At 51.9% G+C, this 25,190-nt stretch overlaps 3 protein-coding genes across 3 annotated transcripts; all 3 read right to left on the bottom strand.

Moving 5' to 3' along the window:
* Nucleotides 1-4,533: 4,533 nt before the first annotated feature.
* LOC310914219 (monocyte chemotactic protein 1B-like) lies at nucleotides 4,534-6,209 on the bottom strand. The gene is made up of 3 exons (XM_083870219.1): nucleotides 5,934-6,209; nucleotides 5,208-5,313; nucleotides 4,534-4,865 (listed from the first exon to the last, which is right to left on the bottom strand). Exons 1-3 carry the CDS (start codon nucleotides 5,998-6,000, stop codon nucleotides 4,778-4,780), a joined length of 261 nt encoding a protein of 86 aa, XP_083726345.1. The 5' UTR covers nucleotides 6,001-6,209; the 3' UTR covers nucleotides 4,534-4,777.
* A 3,916-nt stretch (nucleotides 6,210-10,125) lies between these two features.
* LOC310914051 (C-C motif chemokine 3-like) lies at nucleotides 10,126-11,422 on the bottom strand. Its single transcript, XM_083869948.1, has 3 exons — nucleotides 11,251-11,422; nucleotides 10,784-10,895; nucleotides 10,126-10,421 (listed from the first exon to the last, which is right to left on the bottom strand). The coding sequence occupies exons 1-3, from the start codon at nucleotides 11,315-11,317 to the stop codon at nucleotides 10,316-10,318; spliced, it is 285 nt and encodes a 94-aa protein (XP_083726074.1). The 5' UTR covers nucleotides 11,318-11,422; the 3' UTR covers nucleotides 10,126-10,315.
* Nucleotides 11,423-14,212: 2,790 nt separating this feature from the next.
* On the bottom strand, nucleotides 14,213-22,309 carry LOC310914090 (uncharacterized protein). The gene is made up of 4 exons (XM_083869997.1): nucleotides 22,224-22,309; nucleotides 21,877-22,070; nucleotides 18,427-18,544; nucleotides 14,213-17,796 (listed from the first exon to the last, which is right to left on the bottom strand). The coding sequence occupies exons 2-4, from the start codon at nucleotides 21,944-21,946 to the stop codon at nucleotides 16,704-16,706; spliced, it is 1,281 nt and encodes a 426-aa protein (XP_083726123.1). The 5' UTR covers nucleotides 21,947-22,070; nucleotides 22,224-22,309; the 3' UTR covers nucleotides 14,213-16,703.
* Nucleotides 22,310-25,190: the final 2,881 nt, after the last annotated feature.

Raw genomic sequence — 25,190 nt, 5'->3', positions numbered from 1 at the left:
TCTGCTGGGCTGGCTTCAGATCTGGGAGAAGGTTTCCAGAGCTCAGCTGGACCTGCACAAGCAGCATTCCTCAGCCCCAGGAGAGGCTCTCCAGCTGCTCATCCTTCCCAGGACCTGGGAAATGCCGTTGCTGGGACAGCTGAATCTTTTCCATCTCTACTGTGGCTGCACACTCAGAGGGTCTCAGCTGTCCCCTGATCAGTCCAGAGGTACCACCAAAGAGCTGTGATTTAGAGAGCAGCAAACACACTCCAGCTCTTTGCTCTGGACACCCCACCCACCTTCCTGACACTTGGCACTGCAGCAAAGGCCTTTCAGAAGGAAAACATTTCACAGGGACCTGGTGGAACCTGATTTCAGGCCTGTATGTCCTGGGCTTTAGGTTTGCCCTGCCTGTTAAGTGTCCTTTTGAGAGGAGTATTTTGGGAACTGCAGACCTGGAGCCTTGGTTAAAGTGTCCTTCTGAGGGGTTCTGTGGAAAGAGCTTCACGGGGTTGAATTACCTCCCCAGGCTTCTCTCCCCTTGGACAAAGGTTCATGCTGTCCCCACAAGCTGAGAGTAGGAGCATCAAGAATACATTGACAGAACTTTGCAGTGAGATGCACTAGAGTAGCTGGGATAAGTGTTTCCTGGAGGAGTATCCACCCATACACCTGGTACTCCATCCTGTGACCATCTTAGTGGCTCTGCTGGGTGCATTCCAGTTTGTGGATATCTCCCCTGTACCAGGGGAGCCAAATCTTGTTCTTCTTGGAACCATCTTGTTCCAGATGATTCCTCTTGCTGCTCTATGAGCTCACCCTAGCAAGTATTTAACCAAAGCTATTTCAAGACTTAGAGGGTTGAGAGAGCTCTCAGTCAGGCTCTGCTGTGAGCAAGGAGGGGCAACAGTCTATTTCCTGTGCATCCTTCAGTTGCTCCCAGAGCCAGCTGGTTTTGGGAAAACTTCTTACTGCTACCAGCAATCCTTTCTTGCTTCTCTGCCTCCCACAATCCCAGTATTTCCCAGCTGCATGACCACAGTGGTGTCTGCAGTGCTGGGTGCTGTGAGAGCTGCTCCAACACCAGGGCCAGCTCTGTGGCTCAGGTCTGTGCCAAGCATAGATGTGGCAACTCCAGCTGCCCTTCCTGGCTTGTTCTTCCCTGCTGGAATAAAGGGGCAAGTCCACATGTGACAGTCCCTTTTTGCCACCATTCAGCATCCTGTCACCTGCAGCTGGGCTGGCTGCAGCACTTCTGCCATTCTTGTGGAGTCTGTTAGGAGCTGAGCCCTTGTGTGTGGCCAGGAGAACAGAGAGGGACTCCCAGTGAAGCCCTGGACAATACACAGCATCCAGCCCTTCAGGGGGTTGTCCAGTGGATGCTGTTCCTCAGCCCCATGTGAACCAAAGCTGGAGCTTCTTGCCTTGGAATTTGTGAAAGATCTGTGGTCAAAGATGGGTGCTACAGCCTGTTTCTATTTCCAGTATCCTGGTGGTCTTTGCTGTGCTGCTGCCCACTGGATTTGCACACTGGGAGGTGCAGCTGTGGCTGGCATGGAGAATGAGCCGCTTTGGGAGTATCATTCCTCACGGGTACCCACACCTGGGATCTTCCCATATCCATCCTTCTCTTTTTTCACAGTGACATCTCAATCTGTCCTCGGAGTGTGTCCTTGTTTTTCACGTTTTATTAGGGCATCTTTACCATTCTTTAAATAGCTTTGTTCTTGAGGCTGCCTTGAAAAACTGGAGCAAGCAAAGCTGCTGGAACTAGTTCTGAGGATTGATTGGATATATAATTTTCCACCTTGGGTATCAGGGATTATGAACCATCTCCTCCTTCAGCCAAGCAAGCCAGGCTGGATTGCAGCTGTGTTTTGGTACCTGTCTGTGTTAATATGTAGCACATGTAGCTTGGACCCACTTTTCAGAGTTGTGCTGTGGTGGGGTTGATAGAGAAGGTGACCCATGGCAGCCAGGCTGTAGAGCAGTGTGTAAGTGCCATGAAGCTGTGTGGTGCACCACGTGGGATCAGGAAGTTATTCCCATAAAGAAGCAGTGCAGACTTGAACTGTCCCGTGGCAGCAGGTGGACAGAGAGGTCCCTCATGCTCCAGTCCTGGGGGAAGTGAGGCCCCATGGAGCTGATCACAGCCTGGGAGAAGGAGCAAGGGGCTCTGGAGTCCTGGACTCCAGCCAGGAGTCCCCTTTGCAGAAGGAGCATCTTCCTTCCAGCCCTGCAGTGTGAGAACAGCCTCAGTGGGGGATCAGGGAGAGAGCAGGTCTCTTGGAGAGAGGAAGTGTTTGGTCTCCAGAGATGCCAAGGTGTTTCTATGGAAGGATTTGGTGGGGACATGCTGAGTGCTGCTGGGACCCTTCTTCCCCAGAGGGCTGAGTGATGGAGGGAACTGCAATCCAGCAGTTCTTGGTCAGAGCCAGAGTTGGCTGTGAGCCTTGTTCCACCTGCTGTGTAGGGGCAGAGAAGGGGCAGAGAGCTGGAGGAAGTGTTGCTGGGGCTGTGTGAGGGGAGCTACAGCAGATTTGGGAGGAAAAGGGAGGAGTTGAGAGCCTGGAGGCCTCTTCTGTTGACAGCACTAGCTGCTCTCCACTATCCTTCCCTGCAACAAGAGCTGACAGGTGATGGATGAATGAACCTGGCATGTCTGTCCCTCTCCCCACATCCCAAACCAGAGCTCAGAGCCTGCAGCTTGAGCTGGAGCAGTGCCCGGCAAGCCAGGGCATCATCCAGGCTTGAGGAGCACACATCCTGCCAGCTCTTATTTCTGGGAGGGAAGCTTAACTCTCTCCTGCTTGCAGGAAACCCACAAGTCCTGTGTGGAATTTACACTCGTGTCACCACAGAAACATTCCTGGAGGCCATGCAAACCTCTGCTCCTTGCTGAAAGTCCCATGGCCAGGCAGATTCCTTTTCTCTGGTCACTCCACCTGGGTCCAGGCGTGTGCTTGGACGTTTTTGCTCGGGAGGACTTTAGCTGCATTCTTCCTCCAGAAGGGAGCACAGAGAAATTTTTGTATGCTGGGCTTCTCACAGGCTTTGACTTGGAGAAAGGAGAAGCAGCAGCAGCTCTGGGGATAATCCAGATTTTAAAGAAAATTTGAAAACCACAAGTATGGTGACTTCCAGCCCAAGGACTGCATTGGATTGGGATCGTGATCGTGTCTCTGGGTCTCACCTGTGCAGCCGGGGAGGCAGGAGGAGGCTGCGGCCCCTGCAGCTCTCACACAGCAGTGCAAGCCCCAGGACCTGCCCAGCACGCAGTGAACTCTTCTCTCCTGCTGGTTGCTCAAAACTCAGGTATGAAATGCTCAGCTTGAGCATGGGGTGTGAGGTCTCCGCAGGTTTCCCGGCAGCCCTGGAGGAGCTGCCTGTGCCACTCCAGGCTTCTCATTGCCTTTGGAAGGGAGTTTCACCTCTTTGGTACAACATTGGCTACGTGGACATTACACAAACTGTGCACATTGGTTCAGCCTATGCTTAGTATTTGTGAATTAAGTTATCTGATGCTTCGCATGAAAACTTAAAAAAAAGGGGCTCGGGGGGGTGGATTTTAACTGAGAAAAAGCCTATGAAAATATACTGGAAATATGGTACAGAAATCGACATTCTGCTGTATATTGACAGAATTATTTTTATTAAAATACACATCCATGTGCAAGAGCCAGTGTGGAGCCGTGTGCTTTGTCAGTCTCTGCTCACTGTGGAAGGCTACTCATGTCCCCTCTGACAGGGGATGCACAGTCCTCGAGGTGTTTGTCCCCCAGTATCTGATTCTGCTTCAGCTTCCCTTTCTACCATTGCTTCTTCCCATGGTACTTACAGTTCATGGGCAAAAATGCCATTGGGGATGTTTTCCCCCTGCCATTTGGTGTCCTAGGAAATACAGCCCTGAAGTGTTTTCTAGCCATGAGCATAAAAACACTGATGAAGCTTTAGTTTAGGCTGAAGATCATTTGCCAATTCCTTGCTTTTGGCCTTTCACCTCTCCCATGAGAAGATGGGCCAGCAGCCTGGTTTTAGTATCTGGGATCCCACGCTGCTCCCACCCTTCCCAGCCCTGCAGAGGGACAGGCAGCCAGGACAGCTCTGCCCAGCTGAAGGGGTTGTTTCCTCACCCTCCTGGCACTGTGGAAATTGTTCCTTATCTCCCTCAGATACATCACAGTGGCCACCAGCACATTTAGAAGCTCTCAAGGTATTAAGGCTTTGGTAGATCAGTATCTTCTCCCAGAACCCTCCCCTTAATTCTGGAGCACCTGCAAAGCCCATGGGGCTGTGAGCATGCCCTGAGGATGTAAAGCTTTACCTGGGGGTGAGGGTAACCTCCTCTGTGGGTCCTGGACCTGTGGGTCAAGGCCTGGCTGCACTATCACATTCCCAGTGAAGCACACTGTGACCAGGCACAGTTTGCTCCTGGAGAAAGACAAGCTTGTGGCACAGGCTTTTTGTGCTTGCAGCATGCCCTGGGTTTGTTAGGATCTGCTGCTTGGTCTGGAGAATCAGGAGAAATTCAAACAGCAACTTGTGGCAATGAATCTTTATTATAAATATTTGCTCCACAGGCACATCTTGGCAGGGCAGTGACAGCAGGAGGAGCTCAGTAGCTGGCTGGTCCCTGGCACAGGGACACCTGATCCTGCCGGGGCACAGGATGGCTCCTCCTGCAGTGACAGTGACAGTGCCCACTGCCGCAGCACCCCTTGGAGAAGAGCTGCAGCACCGTTGGCTCCCTCAAGAGACAGGAAGGCTGTATGGGCAAGTCAGATGGTGGATGGAATTATTTTTTTTTAAGGCGTTTCATGGTTTTATTCACCCAGTCCTTCTTGGGGTCGGCACAAATCTCATCACCATTGGCAGCCACAAACCTGCAACAAGAAAGTGAGGAAAAAGAGTGAAAACATGAACCATGAGCCATTCCCTTCCTGTGCACTATTTCTCCCCTCCCTTTTTTGCTGCCCCATCCTAGATTGAGGCTTGGAGCCATCTCCAGCAGCCTGTGCTCTCCTCGGGCTGATGGTGAGTGTCTGGCATTAGCAGACCACTGGCATTAGCAGAAACCCTTTTTTTTTTTTCCCATCTTTGCACACCCCCCAGAGCTGCTTTCCTACCACAGCCTCTCCTGGCTGGGACTGGGGCAAGGTGGGATGGTGGAGCAAAAGATCTGGGCTCCCAGATCTGGGAGGGGAAGCAAACCCTGGGATACTCACACTACTGCAGGCTTGGGGCAGTCATTGGATGTCACGTAGAAGCTTTGGGGATGTCGGATGCGTTTCTGTGCGTAGTCAAAGCAGCATTCCACGGGTGCAAAGTGGGCTGTGGAGGGAAGGGGGATGTTGTGAATTGCATCACAAGAGCACCTCTGGATTTGGAGCACAGCATGGAGGCTCTGGAACACCTCAGCAGCCCCCATGGCATCCTATGACAGGGGGTTGTCACCCTTCACACAGCAAGCACAGGACTGGGACATGGACAGAGGTGGGGCAGGGGACAGCCTGGGACCTGGCACCTCACAGCCCCAATTGCTGCAGCCCCCAGAGCACACGGTAAGGTCAAGGTGCTCAGTCTGAGGATGAGGTTTGGGGGCTTTCCAAGGCAAGGGCACAACTTGCAGGGTGTTTTGGAAGGCTCCAAACAGCTGCATGTTCTCCCTCCCTCCAACCCTTTGCTCATCCAGCTGAGACCTGGGGAACAACTGCTAGAGCCTCTTCCAAGTTCCTGCAGACTCTCCCCAGGTCTGGCTTTGCTGAGGCCACCCAGCATCTTCTCCATCCATCCATCCATCCCTGCATCCCGGGATGTGCGTCCCTGCCCTGACCAGGGGGTTGCACCATTCCTGCTCCCCACTGGCATTTGCTGCCTGACATCCCCAGTGAGATGTCCCCAGTGGGGGCTCAGAGCCCTGACCTGCAGCAGTGGCCCCTGGGGTTCCTTACCTGCGGCGTGGTGCAGGGAGAAGGTGAGGAGCAGGCTGAGCAGCAGGACAGTCCTTGCAGGGAGCATGGTGGCTGAGTGGTGGCTCTTCCTCCGTCCTCTGTGCTGCCCTGCCCGGTGCCTGTGCCTGTGGCTCTCTCCACACCGTCATTTATCCTCTGCCTGCCGCCCACTCAGGCTGCATTTCCACAAATTTCAGACGTGTACTGAGAAGCCAGGATCAAGGGGGTTTCTGTCGTTTATTTTTGGGACACATCCAGCCATGGGTGGAAAAGTTCAAGGAGCAGTTCTGCATTCTATGAAAGAGCTGTGACGTGGCAAGGGAGCTTTGAGGAAATGAAAGTAGATTCAAACTATCTTCCCATTCAGGCAGGACATCAAGTCCAGGGCTCCTCTGTTGGTTTCTAACAGGAGAGACAGCCCACAGTCCCTGAGCAGGGACAGGGCTCGGGTGGGTTGAACTGGTTTGTCCAGTGTCAAAGGCCAGTGATGGAGTCCCATCCAAACTGACCTCCCCAGCCACCCTGGCCACACAGAGAGCACTGGGTTAGGCAGGAAAGCGTGATGGGATGGGATGGGATGGGATGGGATGGCATGGCATGGCATGGCATGGCATGGCATGGCATGGCATGGCATGGCATGGCATGGCATGGCATGGCATGGCATGGCATGGCATGGTGTAGAAATTTCTGTGGATGGCAGGGACAAGGAATTTTGCAGACCTGAGATGTTCTAGAAACACGTGGCTTTATTATTACAAGGGTTGTGGGTAAGGAGGGCCTGCTTCCAGCCACCAGCCTGGGCTGGAGCAAAGCCCTAAAGAGAGAATGGGGAGAGAGAGAGATGGAAGAGAGCTAAAGGGTAGAAACGGGGTGAGAGTAGGGGAGAAGTGTGGGGAGAGAGCAGGAGCAAGAGAGGGAGAGAGGGGGAGAGAGGTAAGAGAGCCAAGAGGGTAAGAGAGCGATCACCTTGTTACAATACATTCTATCTCTTTTTGTGTTGAATATTCTAATTTACAGTGACAAACCCGTGCAAGATACAAAACCTACAAAAACTTTGCATGCAGCCTATAAGAACTACTACATTACCATGTCATTTTATATTCTAAACTCTATAGACTCCTTTCTTACGTACTTGTTCCCTGATGCCTTTGCAGGATGGAAAGGCAACATTCCTGAGTCTTTTGATTTCTGTCTTTTCAACCCATCTCCAGCTAATCGCCGTTTTCCTGCCTGCCATGCTCACATCTCGAAACTGGCTTTCATTCCTATTTCACTCACAGGTTTTACATCTGCAGTATTTTTTACCATATAATCATATTCATAAGTCCTTCCTGTTCCATCTTTCCCAACAGCATGGCATGCAGAATAAATCACACTGGACCAACCCAGAAGGGACCCCAGAGCAGGGGGTGTCAGAGGTGTTTTTGGTAGGTTCAGCAGATTTCAAAGAAGGGGGAGAAATGGGGCAGGGGCACTGGGGTGTCTGAGGAAAGCCTGGCTCTGAACACAAGTCTGAGCCCGTGTGTTGCCTCTGCCTCCCACACCAGCACTGGGATTGAAATGAGAGTCAGGGGGATGGAGACTTGTGGCCATCGGTGCACAGACAGGGCATTCCTGCAGGGAGATGGGACAGATCCCACCACAGCCCCAGGAGAGGCATCCCAGATGGCAGGGAGGAGGGGCAGGTGGCAGAGCAGCACCAGGGAGCACTGCTGGACATCAGCTCAGCTTCCATGCAGGGATCTGCTCCTTGGGAAGGGAGATGCAGCTGTGTGTGAGGAGCATGTGAGGTCCTGGTGGGAATCCACATAGGATAATGCTGAGCTGGAGCACAGGAGAGGACCTGGCTGTGGCTTGGGGGATGAAGCAATCGAAAGCTTCTCAGAAGGGAAGAAAGGTGGAAATGGGGTTCTTTGAAGATTATGTCATGTCTGCACAACTTCTCCGAAAGGAGAAAGGAGAAGCAAATAGACCAGATGTGGTGAAAATGCTGGTTTACAAGAAATGGTCTGTAGGACATGGGGCCTGGTGGCCTTGCATGGGGCAGGGTGCCCACACTGGGCTGTAGTGCCACTGCCCCAGGCAGGGCTCTGCAGGGAGAAAATGCCTGACACGTAGCAGCCCAAGTCCTCTTCTGGGGACTTTGCATCAGTCCCAGGTTCTCCTGCCCTCCCTGTCCCTGTCCCCAGTGCACAGAGCCTTGGGGCCAGCAGCCACCAGGGTCACACCAGCTCCCAGGCACTGTTTAAAAGCACACAACTGTAATCAAGGGAGAACTGAGCTAATGACTTTTCCCAACCAGCATCTCCTGGCACAGAAAACCTTGTGTGCCAGCCCTGAGCTCCCTTTTCAGGCTTGCCTGAGCACACAGTTGTTCCTCTTTCCCTTAGCTATTTATTCCTCTCACCAGAAGCATTAATAGATGCCTCCATTATCTGTTCCTCATAGAGGAAATCAGTGCATGTTGGATGTTTGAAGGCCTGGAAAGGGCCCCAAAGGCTCTCTCTGGAGGATTGAGCTTCCCTCTGTGTCCCTGCCCCAGCAGTGGACCTTAGGGTTTGGCTTTAGTGTTCTCCAGCCTCCTCTGCAGTGCCTGGGGTGCTCCCAGCACCCTCCTGAGCCATCCCCACCAGTGGCACAGCCTCTTCCCCAGATGTGGAGCTCCTGGTCAGGCAAATGCAAAGGCAAGTGGAAAGGAGGTACAGACTCTGCAGAGGATTTTATCACCTGCAACCTCACTATAATTAATAATTGAATACAAATTTTCTGACTGAGGAAACCCCCTTAATTTAGAAATTAAAACCAAAAAAAAAAAAAAAATCAATGTAGAGGTGGGAAATATTCTCTGACTCATTAAATGCTTTGGTTTTTGAGTGGATTAATACCTTAACAGAGAACATGAATTGTTTGCCCACGGTAAGTGCCGGTGCCAGGCTGGACCTGCCCTGCCCAGAGCCCCGAGGTCTGTGCTGTATCCGAGCCTCAGCTGTCAGGAGAGAGCACCAAGTCCAAGCAAACAGGATAATTCAGGCCTGAGCACTCCTGAAATGGAAAGTTTAAGGGTCTCCTGCAGGCTGAAGCCTCTCCTGGTGCACCCAGAGATCACCTTCGTGGTGCCTGTGACACCTCATGTTCCAGACCTGCAGTGTGTCAGGGTCATCCCTCAGCTCTGGATGGGTTTTGCCTCTGCTGTGAAGGCATCCCTGGAGCTGCTGCAGCCAAAATCCCCTTCCCCAGGATCTGTGAGTGCTGCCAGCAAGGCTCTCTGGGTGGCTGTTGCCCGGGGACTGGCTGAGGATCAGCTGGGCTGGTGGCAATTGATGGTTTTTTTATCACTTGGTGGGGATTTTTTTGGTAGGTTTCTCTTTCGAGTTGGTTCTCATTTTTTCTCCCCTTTATTGAACTGCCACAGGGAAAGAAGGAAGAAGTAGGGGGACATTCAGAATTGCAGCATTTGTCTTCCCAGGTCACTGTTACATATGAGGGACCCTCGTCTGCTCCCCGTGGCTGAAAACTGCCCACAGATGAGAAGGAGATAATGAATCCCTTATTTTGCTTTACTTGTGTGCCAGTTCTGCTTTATTTATTAACCTGTCTTTATTATTTATTAAACTGTCTTTAAGTCATGACTTTCCTCCCACACTTGCCCTTCCATTTCTGCCCCTCTTCCCAAAGCCCTGGCAGGGATCACTGCTGTGCTCTCCAGAGCCCCCCCAGGGACAAAATTTCCAGGGCTGTATGTGCAGGAATCCCTTCCCTGATTCAGCATCCCCTGTCTGTCCTACCTGCCCAGGGAGCTCTGAAGAGAAACTCTTCCTCTGCAGCCCAGCCCAGAGACACCACAGGCCTGGGCACACATGGTAGAACAGGCTGTGCTCCTTCAGGGGACAGCAAATGGGACAGGCTGAAACCTCTAAGCCTGAAATTGATGGCAGTTCTGCACCTAAAAACCCCCAGAGGAGCCTTCACCCCCTTTTGGGACCCCTTGAAGTCCCACCCTTCCCCCTCCCTTCCTGCCCTAGTGAGACCCAGTGGGAAGAGCCACCAGCCCAGCCCCTGTTGCTGGCAGCAGCACAGTTGTGGGGCTGGGAGAAGAAAGGACACCACTCTCCAATATCACATGAAGTAAACTTTATTTTGTTCATTTAATAAGTAAATAAATATTTACTTATTTAACAAGTAAACTTTATTTTGTACAGCAGGCAGGTGCTGGCATGGCCAGCAGCATTCCAGGAGCTGGTGCTGTGGATGCAGCACAGGGCTCTGGGGAGTCAGTGCCCTCTCCCAGCAGCTGGAACATCCATAACCCCTTCTGAGAGGGGCTGTAAACCTTCCTTCCCACCAGGATGTTGGCTAGCCTGAACCAGGGCACCCACTCTACATCACGGGGCATGAAGTCTTTCCCTTTTTTGAAGCTCTCTAACTGCTCTCTTCACCCACTTGTCCTGTGGGTTTGCACAGACCTTGTTTCCATCCTTGGTCTGAAACCTGCCAAGGTTAAAGGTGAAGCTTTGTGAGGAATAACAGCTGTGATTCCACTTGTGCCCACACCATCCTCCCTCTCCTGCACCCTTTCTCCTTTCCCTCTGTCCCTGTGTGCTGCCCCTGGGTTCCTGGTGTCCCACGAGCAGCCCACCCTGCAGCCCAGCACCCCCAGAGCCTGTGCAGAGCCTTCAGGAACTGCACGGCCCTGCAGAAGTGCCCAGACAGTCACGTCCTCCCCTCCTCATGCTGGAAGATCATGGAGGTTATGCAGACCTGTCCCTGTCCTGTCCCCACATGGAACAGATGAACCCAACCCGTGGCAGCCCAGGAGACAGCACAGCAGTAGGGAAGTTGCCAGGACTTACACAGTTGCTGGGGAAAAGCATTCCCTGGGAGTTGAGTAGAAACCCACGAGGTTGTGCAGCCGAAGAGCGCGTTTCACGTAGCCAAAGCAGCACTCACATGGAGTGTAGGGGGCTGGAGAAAACAAAGGGATGGTGAATGCTGGCTCTGAAAGGCAGCCTGCCTTCAGGACCTTCCCCCATGACAAGGCTGATGAACACAACATCCTCCAAGCAAATGCTGCCATGAGGAGCCCCAGGCGCTCTCCTCCTTCCTTCCCAGGGCAGAAGGATGCTCCAGGTTATCACCCAGCCCTAGGAGCAGTCTCCATCCTTCTCTGCACCCCAGGATGTGCTGCTCTGCCCTGGCCAGGGGTTGATCCTCCTGCCAGCAGCACCACCTTTGCTCCACACTGGGGTTTCCTTCCTGACCACCCCAATGGGACAGCCCTTAGTCCCAGCCAGCAGCAGTGACCCATGGGGTGCTTTACCTGCATTGGAGAATGGGGAGAGGGTGAGGAGCACCACGAGCAGCAGGACTGTCCTTGCAGTGAGCATGGTGGCTCTGGGAGAGCTCTTCCTTGCTGCTCTGCCTCTTTGAGGGAGCTCACCTCTGAGCTCAGGCAAGGAGGTGCTGCAATTTATGCTCTCCACTCCTCCCCAGTTATCCCTTTTTCAAAGAATCCAAACCAATTCAAGGAAAAGCTTCCGCTTTATTGCCCGTGGGGATTTCCCTGTCACATGGGAACATCGGGATTACAGACAGCCAATACCTGGAAAGAACTAAATAAATGATGTCAGCGTCTGTGTTCACCCCCACAGGGAAAACCATGAGGGAAGTGAAATCCTCCTCTCTGCAGATGGAAACTCAAGAGCTCCTGGGCCTTCAGAGAGGGGATTCATAGCCATAGGAAAGGCAAAGCTTGGTGTTCCATGCAAGGTCACTCAGCCCAGAGCCAACACAAATGTGCTGGAGAAGTCTGGATGGCTTGTGAATCCTGGAAAGCATTAAACAGAAGGACAGTGACTGCTGCTGCCACCAGCCCTCTGTGGCTTGAAAGTGGCAAGTTGGCAAATACTGGCAGAAATTTTATCCCATTCCATGTTGGTACCATGGGGAGGAACACAAGCTTGCCACCAAAAATCCCGGCTTATAACTGGGCAGTGACGGGGGGAAATAGAAGGGGGTGTAGTTGGGCCTTTCCTTGTGAACAGGGCTGGCTTAGCCCTGGCTTCAGAGCAGGGCAGGAGTCAGCATCAGGCTGAGGGGAATGGATGGAAAACTTACTGTTCAAAGTTTTGGGGTGTCTCTCCATCATCTTCCTCCCTCCACGGCCTTGAGGCATCCCAGATCCTGCAGGGACCTGCTGAAAGGGGCCAGCCTCTCTGTGTTAACTGGGGGACAGTTCTCCCATTGTGCTGGGCTCTCCCTTCCTCAGACCTTCTGAAGGTCCAAGGAGCCCCTCTGTAGGTCCTTGTCAGTCATGCTCAGCTTGGACACTTTTTTCACTTTTCCGTCTTTTTAACCTCTTTTTAAGCAGACTCTAAGTGGATGCATGGAGCAGTGGGGTCCCATGCAGACCCCCTAGCACCATGGTCCCCCCTCACTCCCTGTGAACTACCCAAAGGGCCACCTCAAACCCTTCTTCACATTGGCATCCCCCAGCCACTCTCTGGAGCAGCATATTGTGCCTGGGACTGTCATCCCTGGATGTCTTATAAAATACCTGGGAGAAAACCAGCCAATGCTGAGAACTGCTCTGGTCATGCTCAGTTCTCCCCACGCCCAGCTTCATCAGACACATTTCCTGCTGATGGAGGCTCAAGACCCACTCTCTGGATGCACCTCAAGAAGCTTCTGCAGAGCTGTGTTTCTTTTCCTGGCAGAAGATCTCGTCTAGGATGCTCTGCTTTCATTTTTCAGGATTTGAAGCCCTGTCTGGGGAAGCCAGATGACTTTCGATGTTTCTTCTTTTACACTTTGGAAAGCGAAAGGCTGATGTGCACACATTCATTGTTAAGTGCTGGAAAGCCCCTCTGCAGGCCCGTGTTTTCTTTTCATTCGAATGGACTTTGAACAATGTGCTTCTTTACATAAAAAAACAACAGCACCCTTGCAAGAGGAGGAGGAGGGAAGCTGAGACACATCAGGTGCAGCCTTTCCCGGCAATGGTGCCAGTCAGGGGCAAAGGAGTTGGGCAGAACAGCCCCGTGCTGGGTTTGAGGTCTCAGTGGGTGACTGAGCACTCCCAGCTGTGCTGGAAAACACAACCACAGACATCGTGCACATGGGAAGGCACTGCAAGAGCAGCTGGGCTGCCAAGGCAGGAGAAAGGGGCCATCACCCAGTGCCTGAAACTTGTTCCCAAGGAAGTGATGGGAGGGTTTGCAATAAGTTTTTCCTCTTCTGTTCTACTCAAGTAATTTCTAATCTTTTCTCGCGTGGACCAAACTCTATCCCTGAGCCAGCCCATGGAGCTCCAGGACAAGCAGGGGAAGGTGTGTGGAGAGACACCCTTGGCACAAGGTCCTTCCCTGCACTGCCAGACACCAACACCAGCAAAGCCAGGGAGCATGTGCTACCCACAGCCCGGGGACTGAGCACCCAAAATCTCCAGAGCAGCAGCCCTTGAACAGCCCTGCCGGCGCCTCCTCTGCCTGTGGGAAACGATCGGAAATGATTCATCCCCCCACCCCCCCCTCCCCCGTCAGGCCTGGCTTGTTTCCTCCACCTCCTCCTTCCTCACCTCTCCACAAAAGAGAAACGAAATTAAAAAAAAATAAAAAGTGCTTCAATTTCCTTTCGTTATCCCCCGCAAATGACCTTTATGGCCTGGTGACTCATCTGCAGAAAATTTTCATTGACTTCTCCATCTGCCTAGAAAGACACGGGGCTGAGAGATGGATGGGATGAGAGCTCCTGAAACGTAGGGAAGATGCTCATCCCTGACCCTCTTGCTCCTGTCAGCTCCCCATTCCAGGCAAACCCTTAAGAACCTGACTCTTTCATGGAGTTGCTCTTCCCACCTCTCCAGCAGCAGAGAGTAACAGACAAGGGCAGCCCAAGCCCTGGCTGGGGTGGGAGGAGTCGTGTCTCAGCTCTTGCCCTCTTGCCTCCTTGCAGAACAGACTTGGAGAGTAGCACTTGTTGTCTCTGAGCTGCTGTTTGGCCTTAGCTTTGCTTAATGCAAAACCTCAGCTGTTTGTTTTCTCTATTGCCTTAGCAAGATGGGAAAGACAAATCCCATATTTTCCCGCAAACAACTGCAACATCAAGACCCTTAAAGGAGATGGAGCAATAGCCTGGCCACATCCACTGTGCCATCTCTTGGTGATGCTGGGATGCTTTTCACATGAGTGCTCAGTCATAGGTGTTCATCTCTGCAGGGACCAGGCTTAACTCAGCTCAAGGCTCAACACCCTGAGGATGAAAGTTTTTAACATAAGGACTTTATTACTTCTGTAAAAATGTACAGCTCATATCTCATGCATACACTCAACATACAAATGAACTGGACCTTGTAACAGTCACTGTGCTCTACAGCAAGTGGTGTTTTAACCCCCAGAAATGAGTGACACCCACAAGCTCCATCCTCCCTCCCTCCCTCCCTCCCTCCCAGACTGCCCATTGCAGAGAGAGAACAGCAGTGTCCCCCTGTCCTGGGTTTCACCTGTCCCCTGTGAGGGTGCCAGCACCCTGCTGCAAACAGCTGAGGGACAGGAGAGGGGAGCAGGAAAAGCAGGAGCACAGGGCCAGCCTGGAGAAGCAGCTCCTCCTGATGAGCTCCAGTGGGATCACGGCAGCTGGGAGGTGGTGGGAGCTGCTGGTGGAGCTGAAAGCAGGGTCCTTTCAGGGACTGGTGGGACTCCAAGTGACCTGACTGGTGCACATCCATCTCCCCAGCACTGCTCCAAGACAAGCACTTCACCTGCAGCAGACAAGTGTCCACTCCATTTGCTGAAGGGCCTGGAGAGTGATCCAGCTCCCATGGACATGCACAAGCTATCTAAGACCAGCAACAAAATAGACAAGGCACAGTGTTTTCCAGTGCTGCCAAAAAAGGTCTCAACTCCAAGCAGCTCAGACAGGACATTACATACATTTAAAAAGCTATAAAACTTTTTTACAAAAATAATATTTCTAGTGTTTCATATAAAAATAATGCATCACCTCATGAGTTCCAGCTGTGCACAAGTGGGGTGCATGGGGAGGTGGCACTGGCAGAGCCACATTTACCCTCTAGGAAAATCAACCCCAAACAGAGTTCCACAACTGAGCTGCTGCTCAAGGAAGGATTTAATTCCAAATTAATCATTGTAATTAATCTGATTGCATCCTATACTTGCAAAGACCAAGATGAATCTCTCAAGTCACCAAAATGCAGAAGTAAGGGATGTGTGATGGCAGAAAGGAAACACAGTTGTAGCCTGTCCTCTCCCCCTGCAGGGCTGGATCGATGGCCTGAAGGTGCAATCTGACAGATCTCACAGGCCACATTCCTTGAGCTCTGCTTTAGGGCTGGCCCATCATTTCTGATGATCTTGCTTATTATGTTTTCCCTTTCATCTTCTGCATGCATATTTGTACTTAGGGATCTGATTGACTGAGGTTGGTTAGGATCTGACCCTTGATATGTATCTACTTACAAAGCATCATATCATGGAGACCTTTGCATGCTCCAGCAGAATCTATCCTGGAGTCAAAGTTTAACAAGGACTTTCAGGACTTGACCACAGATAAAACATAAGACTTATGTACAGTAATGTCAGGATGTGTAAAAATCAAAATCAATCTGGGGTTAAAAAAGCTTGGTTCTGTTACAGAGCTTTCACAGCCTGGTGATCAGTGCTATCGAAAATGGAAAAACTAAAATGTGGCTGAAGTATAGGACCATGAACAGGAATTCTGTGCTTTTTTTGTGTGTGGATCAGCAAATGTGCTTATTTCTAGAGAGAAAATAGGATCAAAAGGATATTATGCCTGCTGTGGTAGAGTAATTCCTGCATGACTACATCCGGAATTGCTTTTAGCTCCACGTTTCCTGGGGTTTGTGCTTGCAAAGAACAGCAAAAACGTTCCAATGATAACACAGGATTGTGTGACTTCTTGTTTTCTCCCATTTGTGAAGATTCATCAGCATTATCCTGCCCTGGTGTTGGATGCAGCTGGACACAAGGTCCATCAGCTGGCAGGAGGAGTTTATTGCATTGACTTGCCAAGAACCAGCTCTCAGAATTCATCTGCAAGAAGAAACACCCATAGCTGCTAAAAGGAAGGGCCTGATTTCAAGGAGGAGACAGACTGAGTTGCCAGCTTCTCTGAATATAAGATCTGTAGCACTGACCTTCAGTCCCCTGATCAGATGGAGTGTTGGCCAACTATTTCAGAAAAGCTGGGCTATCCTTCATGTCTCCAGCAAGAGAAAATGATGAGAGGAAATTCTATCAGCCCAAGGAGAGCCAGCACCCTGCTGGCCACCACCTTCAGTCTTGGTCTGATTGAGCAGAGACCTGAAGTGCAAAGAAAGAAGCAGCAGAGAGTTTAAGTGCAAATTGTGTGGGTTTGGTGTTAAGATTGCTCAAGGTGGCTGAACCCAAGTCCAACAGTGTGGATGGGTGAGTGACTTCTTGCCTGGGCCATGGTGAACCACAGAAAACTTCCCAACAGTGACTTGGAAAATCACATCACCTGGCAAAGAGCCACTAACAGCCACAGAAGAGCCACAACAGTGCCAGTAGAAGTGTCTCCCTTATTTCCAAAACACTGTGACTGGTCAACGATGAAGTAGATATATTGTTGGGCATCCTGCTCTACAAAAAAATCAGTTTTCTCTCTGATTTTTATTCCCAGGCTTGCTTCCTACTGGTCACCGGTCCAGCATGAACAGCTTTTCTGTGGCAATATAGATACAGATGGGCCAGAAATGTCCATCCCATGAAGCATTCATATTACTTCCATTGGATAGACATTATCTTGATGTCCTGCCTGCTGGTAGAGCAAGCCCTGTACCATTTCTCTTGATGTTTCTTCTGGTTTGACTCCAAATTTCAGATACAACCATACAAGAGCAACACTGCTAACCGTCAGTCCACATACCACAGAAACTGGGATGACAAAGTGCATTTGAGAGTTTGACAAGAAGCTGGGGAGATTTTTTGGCCTGACTGTGATCATCTGTACTCTGGCTTGGCCTGAGAATGCCTGGTGAGTAAAAACTACTGTGTCTGAAGGCTCTTGCTTCCCTACAGGTGATGAATAATCAAATGTTGTAGTGCCAAACACATCTGCAGAGGAACCAACAACTCTGTTGGTGTGGACAGAAGCAGCTTTGTCCGTGGCAGTGGTGGAGCTTAGAGCAGAAATGGAAGTAGTATGAGGTGCTGTCTCTGTGACTGCTGTGGTCTTCATACTGTCCCAGATGGAGGGGAGATGTGACCTAGAGCTGCTGGAAGCAGTGTCTGGTGTGTTGGCTCTGGCACTTGTAGGGTCCAGGGATCCATTTGTAGAAAGTATATATTGGTTTGATCCTTTAGCAGCAGCCATCAGGTCTGAATTTGAGTTAAGAGAAGCTGTATCTTGAACAGTGGGGTGTGAGGTGGGCTGGCTGGAGCCCACACCTGCTGCAACAGTTGTTGAAGACACAGTAGAGTTTGAAGACTCTCTCTTTGCTTCTGGAGTGACCTCAGAGTGCACAGCCTCTTCCTGTATCACAGGAGTGGATCCTGCAGGGAGCTGGGTAAGGTCCTGCCTGCCCAGTGGGGACTTGCTGGACACCTCTGTCCTGGCAGCAGGAGCATGTATTCTCTCCCTAACTGTTGTTCCAGTCCCTTGGAAGAAACTAGATGGAGCAGTGGCTTGAGATGGAGCCTCTTCTGGAGGACCAACATGTCTCTCAAGAATACCAGGCTCCTCTGCTGAGGTGACAGCACGTGGTGGCACCACTGTGGCCTTTTTCCTGTCCAGTTTGTCTTTGATCTCCCGCACCCAGTCTTCATTTAAATCTGCACAGATCTCCTTGGACTTCAGAGTAGTAAATCTGAAAATAAAAAGGGATCACTCACTGGATAAAGAAAACACTGATTGGGGTGATCAAAGCTATAGGGAAGGTGGTAGATAGCAGGTGTTGTCTGCATGACTCATTTCAGGAAGGGCAGGTGCCTCTGATAGCTGAGTGAATGAATAGCTGCTGAACATGACTCATGGGTGGAGGGTTTTCCCCTAAGAAGTTTTTTACTTTCAAAAGCATTGTCCTGCTTGGACACAGCCTTTCCCTCTTGCACTCAGGGCAGAAAGCTCCACAGGCACCAGCTGCCCCGGGGCACACATTCCTGAAGGCAAAACCCTCTGAGTTACTGGGTGATGTGAGACTTTCCAAGGTCAACCCAGCAGTTTCATTTTGGAGCCACCCCCTGGGCTGCAATAAAATGGTCTCAATGGTGCATTAACGTCAGCACAAGCAGAAAACAACAATTCTCCCAAAGAAAAGAAATGGAGCTTTTCTCATTTCCAGACAAGCTCACAAGTCTGAATCTGTCTTCAAACAAAATATCTGCTTTCAGAGAAACACTGAGCTCTCTCCCCATGTTGTTCCTCTGCCCTGCCCTGCCAAGTACTCAGTCCCTTTCCCCATCCATTTAACTCCACTTGGAAGTGGGGCAGCACTTACATGATGACTTTTTTGCAGCTGGGTTCAGGGAAGCGGTAACTCCTGATCTGCTTCTCCGATAACCGCCGTGTAGAAGGTCTGCACACTGTTGAACACCTCACAGGTGCTTTGGGTTGCCCTGAAATAAAAATTTCACCTCATTAGGTGTTGGCTTTTTATCTGGGCCTCTCAAAACCAGCACTGTTTCTTTTCCTTCTTCTCCAGAGAAGAGTCCAAAGCTTGCCACAAAAGTTTCCAATCCCTGCTGAACTGAGATGAAGACAGAACCTGGTAAAGAAAAGGTCAAATTTGCTTGTAGCACCCACACATGCAATAAGATACCCAGAAAACTGAGGGGAAAAAAAGCACTGTGAAAACTGTGGGCTTTTGGGACAGCGTTTCAGCTTGTCCCGTAGGATGTGCAAGCCCCTGGACCTGCAGGTCCTTTTCCCTTGGTGTACCAGGAGGACTGGTCTCAGCACAATGCCTAGAAAATACATTTCTTCATCCCCCAAAGACCTGCTGCAACCCTCACCAGAGCACTCTTGGTGCAGGAGATGCAGACCAGTGGGGAGGGTGCTCTGCTCTCTCCTTATCAATCTTATCTCTTCCTCCTGTGGGATTTCCCCTCCAGGTGAGCATCCTGCCTCTCTGCTTGCTGGTACATGGTCTCTGAACGCCACCTGGGCTCAGAGAAAGGCAGCAGAGAAAGGACCTTTTGGTGAATGATGCTTCACTCCCACAGATATCTCAGCAGCCCAGCTTCCCAAACACAACTTTTTGACCTCCACCAGAAAACACAGTTCTCAGTTTGCAAAGTGTAAAAATAACCCCCCCTTGAGCCCTTCAAGGGGCATGGCCAGTCACACCACTGGGGACCATTCATGTCTGCATCCACCTCCCGCCTCCCACAACAGGCACTTGCACAACACATCCTGACAACTTGTTTCAGACATCCCTGGGGACAAGATTTACACAAACAAGCCCTGATTTATCTGGGGCCTCTGTGAAGAAAGGAACTGGCATCTGCTCTCAATCAGGCTGTCTCTTACAAAATGTTGCCTCTGATTCCCAAGTCAATCTGGCAAATTTTATGCAGTTTGGGTGGGAATGATCCAGGTGCCAGGTACAAGAATGAGCATCAATACAGGAACACTCAGAATAATTTCAATAACTTACTGGGAAAAACCCTGGTTGCAAAGAAATCCCAAGAAAAACACTGGCCCCTCCAGAGAAGCCCATTTCCACCACTAGGTCAAGTCAAGTTAAAGCAAAACTCTTTCTTCACACAATAATGTCTTCTGTGGCATTTTAGGGTCAAGAATTCCCTGCTCAGGGGCAGATGACTTGCCAATTAATTCCCATTAGCCAGAGGATATTCTGCTGGTGTCCTCCACTTTGGAGAGCACAGTTCAACAAAACAGGCACAGTGACAAGGGGGCCACACCATCCCTGTGGGTAGCCAGGGACAGGCTGGTGGGGAGCAGCCCCTGACTGCCCCCAAAGGCCCTGTTCCTTCGAGAACCCTGAACTGATTTCACAATTATAGGCACCAATCCAAATGGTTTCCACTTGGCTGAACTCTTGGTAGGTTTTTCCCAGAGTGGAGGAGCTTGGGAAGTGTAGTAGCATCCGTGGACGGCAGGGACAAGGAACTCTGCAGACCTGAGATATTCTTGAAACACATGGCTTTATTACAAGGGTCATGGGTAAAGAGGGCCTGCTTTCAGCCACCAGCCTCAGCTGAAGGGAAGCTCCAAAAGAAAGAAAGGGAGGAGAGAGAGATAGGGTAGATCTAAGGAGGAGAAACGGGGTAAGAGTAGGGGGAAGAGAGCAAACAAGAGAGTAGGGGAAAAGAGGGCAGAAAAAGGGCAAGAGCGGGCAAGAGCGTGGGGGAAAAAGCAAGAGCAAGAGAGCGATCACCTTGTTACAATACATTCTATCTCTTTTTGTGTTGAATATTCTAATTTACAGTGACCAACCCATGCAAGATACAAAACCTATAAACTTTGCATGCAGCCTATAAGAACTGCTATATTACCATGTCATTTTATATTCTAAACTCTAAAGACTACTTTCTTATCTGTTTTCTCCCTGATGCCTTGGCAGGTGGAAGGGGTACATTCCTGAGTCTTTTTGTTTTCTTGTCCTTCAACCCATCTCCAGCTCATCACCGTTTTCCTGCCTCCCATGCCTACATCTCAAAGCTGGCTTTCATTTCTATTTCACTCACAGGTTTTACATCTGCAGTATTTTTTATCATACAATCATATCCATAAGCCCTTCCTGTTCCATCTTTCCCAACAGAGAAGCACCTTCCAAGCACAGAGCAGTGCACAGGGAGCAGGGAGCTCTCCTCCTGGGGCACACAGCTCTGCTGCTCTGAGCTGCAGCTGAGTGTTTGCCAAAGGGATCTGGGATTTCTCCACCCAGGACACTGCTCTCGGAGCCACTGGCCCCTGCTTTTCAGCACAGTTCCTCAAAAGGCCCAGGGAGCTCCAGCAGCCTTTTAGCAGAGCCGGCCCTGTTTTCTCATTGAGAGGGAAATGGATGCTCGGCCATGGGTGGGCAGAGTCAGGCGGCGCCGAGCAGCAGCGGCTTCCCAGGGCGGGCTGAGCTGCCGGGTGTCCCCACTATCCCCGCTGTCCCCGCTGTCCCCGGTGTCCCTTTTCCCGGGCCAGCCCCGGAGAACCTGCCCGGAGGTGCGAGCAGGGAGCGGCTCCATCCCGGGCTGTCCCCGCTCCTCCCGTCTGGGGGCAGCAGGACACAGATCTCGGGGGCTCTTTGCCCCTCTCCCTTCTTCCCATGGTGGGAACAGCTCACCCCCGGGTTCTGGGCAAAGTCCAGCCGTGCCCGCGGCGCTGGGAGCCCCAGAGAGCCCAGCACAGGCTGCTGAGGGCGGCCTCGGGCAGCGAGCCCGGCCCGGCCCAGAGCTCTGGCCCCGCTCAGCACCGCCCGGAGCGAGCCCGGATCTTTATCCCGGGAACAGGAGAGCGATTCCCGCTTGTGCACACACACACACACACACCACACACACTGCAGGGGACAAACCCCCGCCTCGCAGCGAGGGCAGCACCGGCCCCCTCAGACAGGGCGAGTCCCCTCAGACACGCACCTGGGCCGGGCTGCAGCCTTCCCGTCACGGCCCCGGGGCGGTGAGAGAAGGGGGAGAAGAAGCACATTCTGCCTCTCCCCTAACACAGGTTATCGGGAAGTCTCCCCGACGCTCTCCCGCCCCGCCCTCAGGCACGACAAAAGCCCTCCCGGGGGCTGCCCGGGCTCCCCGCTGCCATTGCGGCCGTTCGGCTCCCCCGCGCCGCCCCCGCCCCCGGCCCGGCCCCGCCGTGAGGGCAGCGCACCCCACACAGGGCCCCACAGCTGACCCAGAGCCGCCTTCCCCTTCCCGGCCCCACCGCCATCCCCCGAGGAGCCGGCCGTTCCCTGGGCGGGGGAAGCGGGGCCGGGGCTCACCCGCAGCCAGGGACAGCAGGCACAGGGCCCACAGCGGCGGCAGCAGCCCCTGGAGACAGGCGGCCCTCATGTTCCCGGGCGGGCGGGAGGGAGGAAAGGCGGGCACGGAGGGGCCGCCGGCTCTGTTCCCCACTCCCGGCTGCTCACTGCATCCTCCGGAGACACACCGACCGATGCTGCCGCTCACGCCAGGACTGCGAAGCCCCAGACAGAGCGTTAGTTGTTATGCAGATCCCTCACACGTGTCCAGGGTGACGACAGGAGGCGGAGGGAAAAGAGGGAAAAGAGGGGAGGGAATAGCGGTGGCTGGGGAGCGGGATGGCCGCTGGAATTCCCCAATACGCCACTTTTTCCGAACACACGCGGAGCAGCCCCAGAATACTTGGACAATTATTCCGGCAGGGACTTTCAGCGGTCGGCTGCTCCCTCCTCCTCTCCCACCGACGTGTCTCTGGGCCTGTGCCAAGGCATCCCTGTCCTCAGGCTTGTAAAGCTCTGCCCACGGCCAGCCACAGCTCCCTGCCGCTCGGAAAGCTCATTAATTGCCCAAAATGCCAAAGCAGTTATTCCTTTCCTTTTGGGCAGCCATCTTATACCAGCAGTCGTTAGGCCAAAAGAGATGGAATTTGCTGATCAGGACTGTGAGTTCATCAGCTCCACTTTGGCCTGAGGCCAGGTGCCTCTAAGGAGCATCACCCAAGGGAGGGGTGAGCAGGGGCCCGGTGACTCTGCCCGCAGCTCCTGGGCCCTGGCCGTGCTGTCTGCAGCCTGGGCTCGCTGTGACAGCCTCGTGTTCCATACACACGGGGGCTCAGACACCGGGGTCTGGCTGATGCTGAGAGCAGGAGACCCCCAGCTCTGCAAGAGCCAGGCTGTCCCAGGGCTTTCCCGCGCCAGCCCCCAGCCAGGTCAGGAGCAGACATACCAACACTGCAGGCACATCCTACACCTTTACTTTCTCTTTCTTCTCAGGTCCCGGGAGACAGAACGATTTCCCCCCCGCCAACTCCCTCAACTGAAGGATGAAGATAAGCCCAAGACTGAGGCTGTGACTGCCTCAGAAATCTGTTTGTCCAATGTTTTCTTAGGGCTGGCGGAAAACTGAAATCTGTGCTGTGGGAAATTCGAACGATTCCAGTTGGGATTTTAGTTTTTAAAAGAGAAAATCCCCAGGTTTCTATAAACTGCATTTGTGGGAAATCCCAGTCTGGAACTTCAGCTTTTGCTTGTATTGTATTAGAAGAAAAAGACCATTTCAAGGAAATGAAATAAAAATTAAGGCTTGAAATAGCCTGTTTGATCCAGCAAGAACAGAACGTGCTGAGTCCGATGTGATGTTTTCTGGCCCTTCATCAAATGGCCCTCAGGCTCCACAGAGCCTTACAGGAAACTTTTGTTCCGGGAAATGGCATTGTCTGGAGGGTGCTGGAAGGGATGGCACAGCCCACACATGCTCACATCTCCCCTGAAGACAGGTTCTGCTTCTTCTGCAAAGGGTTTGCTACCAGAGATAGGTAAAACTGAGGAAGGGCTCTGAGGTTCAGATAAGTGGAAGTGTTTTGTTTGCCAAAGGCATGACTTGCCACAGGCGTTGTTGTTTTAAGACACAAACTGCTCCCTGGCAGATAATGCAGCTGCTTTTCCTCTGCAGATTGGGCTGGAGGTGTTTCACCTGGCAGAGAGCTCCTCTAGGTCACTTTGTACATCTCCATTTCCTCCCTGTGAGCTCAGCACAGGATTTGGAGGTGGCATCTACACAAGGAAATTCCACACCAGGAATGTGGCAGGAAGCTGAGGCTTGGCTTTGTGGGACACCACGAGCCATCAAGTGCTGGCAGCAGTGAGGGCCTAGGCCACCACCTGTATTTCCCACCAAAAGCAGGACACAGAGGCACAGCAACTGCCTCCACGGGGAGCAGGCAGCTCCAATGAGTAGTGACAAACCTGGGCTGCAGTTGGCAGAAAACTGCACCATCATTCCCAACCCACTTCCTATACCACCCTCCCATCCTGTCCCACATCTGCTCCTCCACACCAGTGGCAGACCCTTACTGCCCTTCTTTGAGGTCTTCCAGCATTGAAGAACGTAAAGTCAGAGGATCTGATGTGTTTCAGGAGATATTCTGACACAACTCTTTAGTTTCTAGGAATAGCAGGTTGTTTTTCATTGTAGATCTGGACCTTGTATATTCTTTATATAGATATTGTGTAGACATTGTATTTTCTACAATGGTGATATGGATGAGCAGTCAGGTCACCTGCTACATGAGCAGTTCCAGAATCACAGCATCCAAGTGAGGCAGTGTGCAGCCCTGAGAGGCAGAGACATCCAAGCCTTCAGGGAAACAAAGAGCAGAAAAACTCAGTAACTGGGAACCACAGCCAGCTCATCCCAGCCTGCTCCCATTCCTCCTTGGGGGATTTCTTCAGGTTACCCTTTGCACCCAAAGGCTCTCTGAAGGGTGTTACAGCACCAAAGAAAAGCAGTAGATAACAGGAAGAGGGTTGGATTTTCCCCCCTGTATGGAAGTACAGTGTTGCTGAGGAAGGCTTGGAAACATGGACAAAGGAAAAACATTCACAAACATCCACCTGTGCTCCTGCCATGGAGTGTGGGCAGAGGGAGCACACACTGGACACGGGGCAGCAACAGGGGCTCCTGCAAGCTCTGGGCCTTCCAGCACTGCCCCAGGTGAGACCCTCAGCACCCACAAAAGGATGTCACACCAGAACAGTTCAGTGTCCATGCTGGAGTCTGGGCTCTCTGCCTCCAGCTCCTGCTCTGCTCTGAAGACATTTTTGTATCAAGACAGATGTTCTGCTACCTAAACACCGGGTTTGATACACACAATAGGAGAACAAGGTCTGCTGGGGACATTGGTGACAGACACCAGGCACACTCAGAAGCCTAATCTGATGTCATCTCCTAACCTTTGTTTGCTGACAGGCATCCCTTGGCCAGGAATTCATTTATTGTTCCAAACCACAGATACCACAGATACCACAGGTCAAAGTTCCAGATCCCATCTTGCACAGGAGAGACGTGAAAGCAGCTCCAGCATTTCACAGCCACCACAGCTTTGCCAGGGTTGTTCAGAAACAGCTTGAGCTGTGCACAGGGTGAAGGTCCTCAGAGGTGGAGGGAATATATGACTGATGCCTGAGGAATTGTTTTTGAAGGGAAAAAGCACTTTGAACCTGCAAAGCTTTATATAGAAAACAATAAAGAAAGAAAATGTGGGCTGCGTCCTAAACAAACAGGCAATGGCTCAGAACACCTCCCATCTCCTTTAGGGAGTTTCCGTGCTGGGAAT

Source organism: Zosterops lateralis (assembly GCF_965231275.1).
Source record: "Zosterops lateralis genome assembly, chromosome: 12".
NCBI lineage: Eukaryota > Metazoa > Chordata > Aves > Passeriformes > Zosteropidae > Zosterops > Zosterops lateralis.
This window is presented reverse-complemented; position numbering and strand designations above follow the sequence as displayed.

What these genes read in the sequence shown, in the direction of transcription:
- LOC310914219 (XM_083870219.1), bottom strand. Translation starts at nt 6,000, where the DNA reads ATGCTCCCTGCAAGGACTGTCCTGCTGCTCAGCCTGCTCCTCACCTTC. An exon ending in CTCCCTGCACCACGCCGCAG is followed by an intron (nt 5,314 to 5,933) that starts GTAAGGAACCCC and finishes TTCCCTCCACAG; the next exon opens with CCCACTTTGCACCCGTGGAA. An exon ending in TGCCCCAAGCCTGCAGTAGT is followed by an intron (nt 4,866 to 5,207) that starts GTGAGTATCCCA and finishes TTCTTGTTGCAG; the next exon opens with GTTTGTGGCTGCCAATGGTG.
- LOC310914051 (XM_083869948.1), bottom strand. Translation starts at nt 11,317, where the DNA reads ATGCTCACTGCAAGGACAGTCCTGCTGCTCGTGGTGCTCCTCACCCTC. An exon ending in CTCCCCATTCTCCAATGCAG is followed by an intron (nt 10,896 to 11,250) that starts GTAAAGCACCCC and finishes TGTTTTCTCCAG; the next exon opens with CCCCCTACACTCCATGTGAG. An exon ending in TGCTTTTCCCCAGCAACTGT is followed by an intron (nt 10,422 to 10,783) that starts GTAAGTCCTGGC and finishes TAACCTTGGCAG; the next exon opens with GTTTCAGACCAAGGATGGAA.
- LOC310914090 (XM_083869997.1), bottom strand. Translation starts at nt 21,946, where the DNA reads ATGAGGGCCGCCTGTCTCCAGGGGCTGCTGCCGCCGCTGTGGGCCCTG. An exon ending in CCTGCTGTCCCTGGCTGCGG is followed by an intron (nt 18,545 to 21,876) that starts GTGAGCCCCGGC and finishes TTTTTATTTCAG; the next exon opens with GGCAACCCAAAGCACCTGTG. An exon ending in AGCTGCAAAAAAGTCATCAT is followed by an intron (nt 17,797 to 18,426) that starts GTAAGTGCTGCC and finishes TTTTATTTTCAG; the next exon opens with ATTTACTACTCTGAAGTCCA.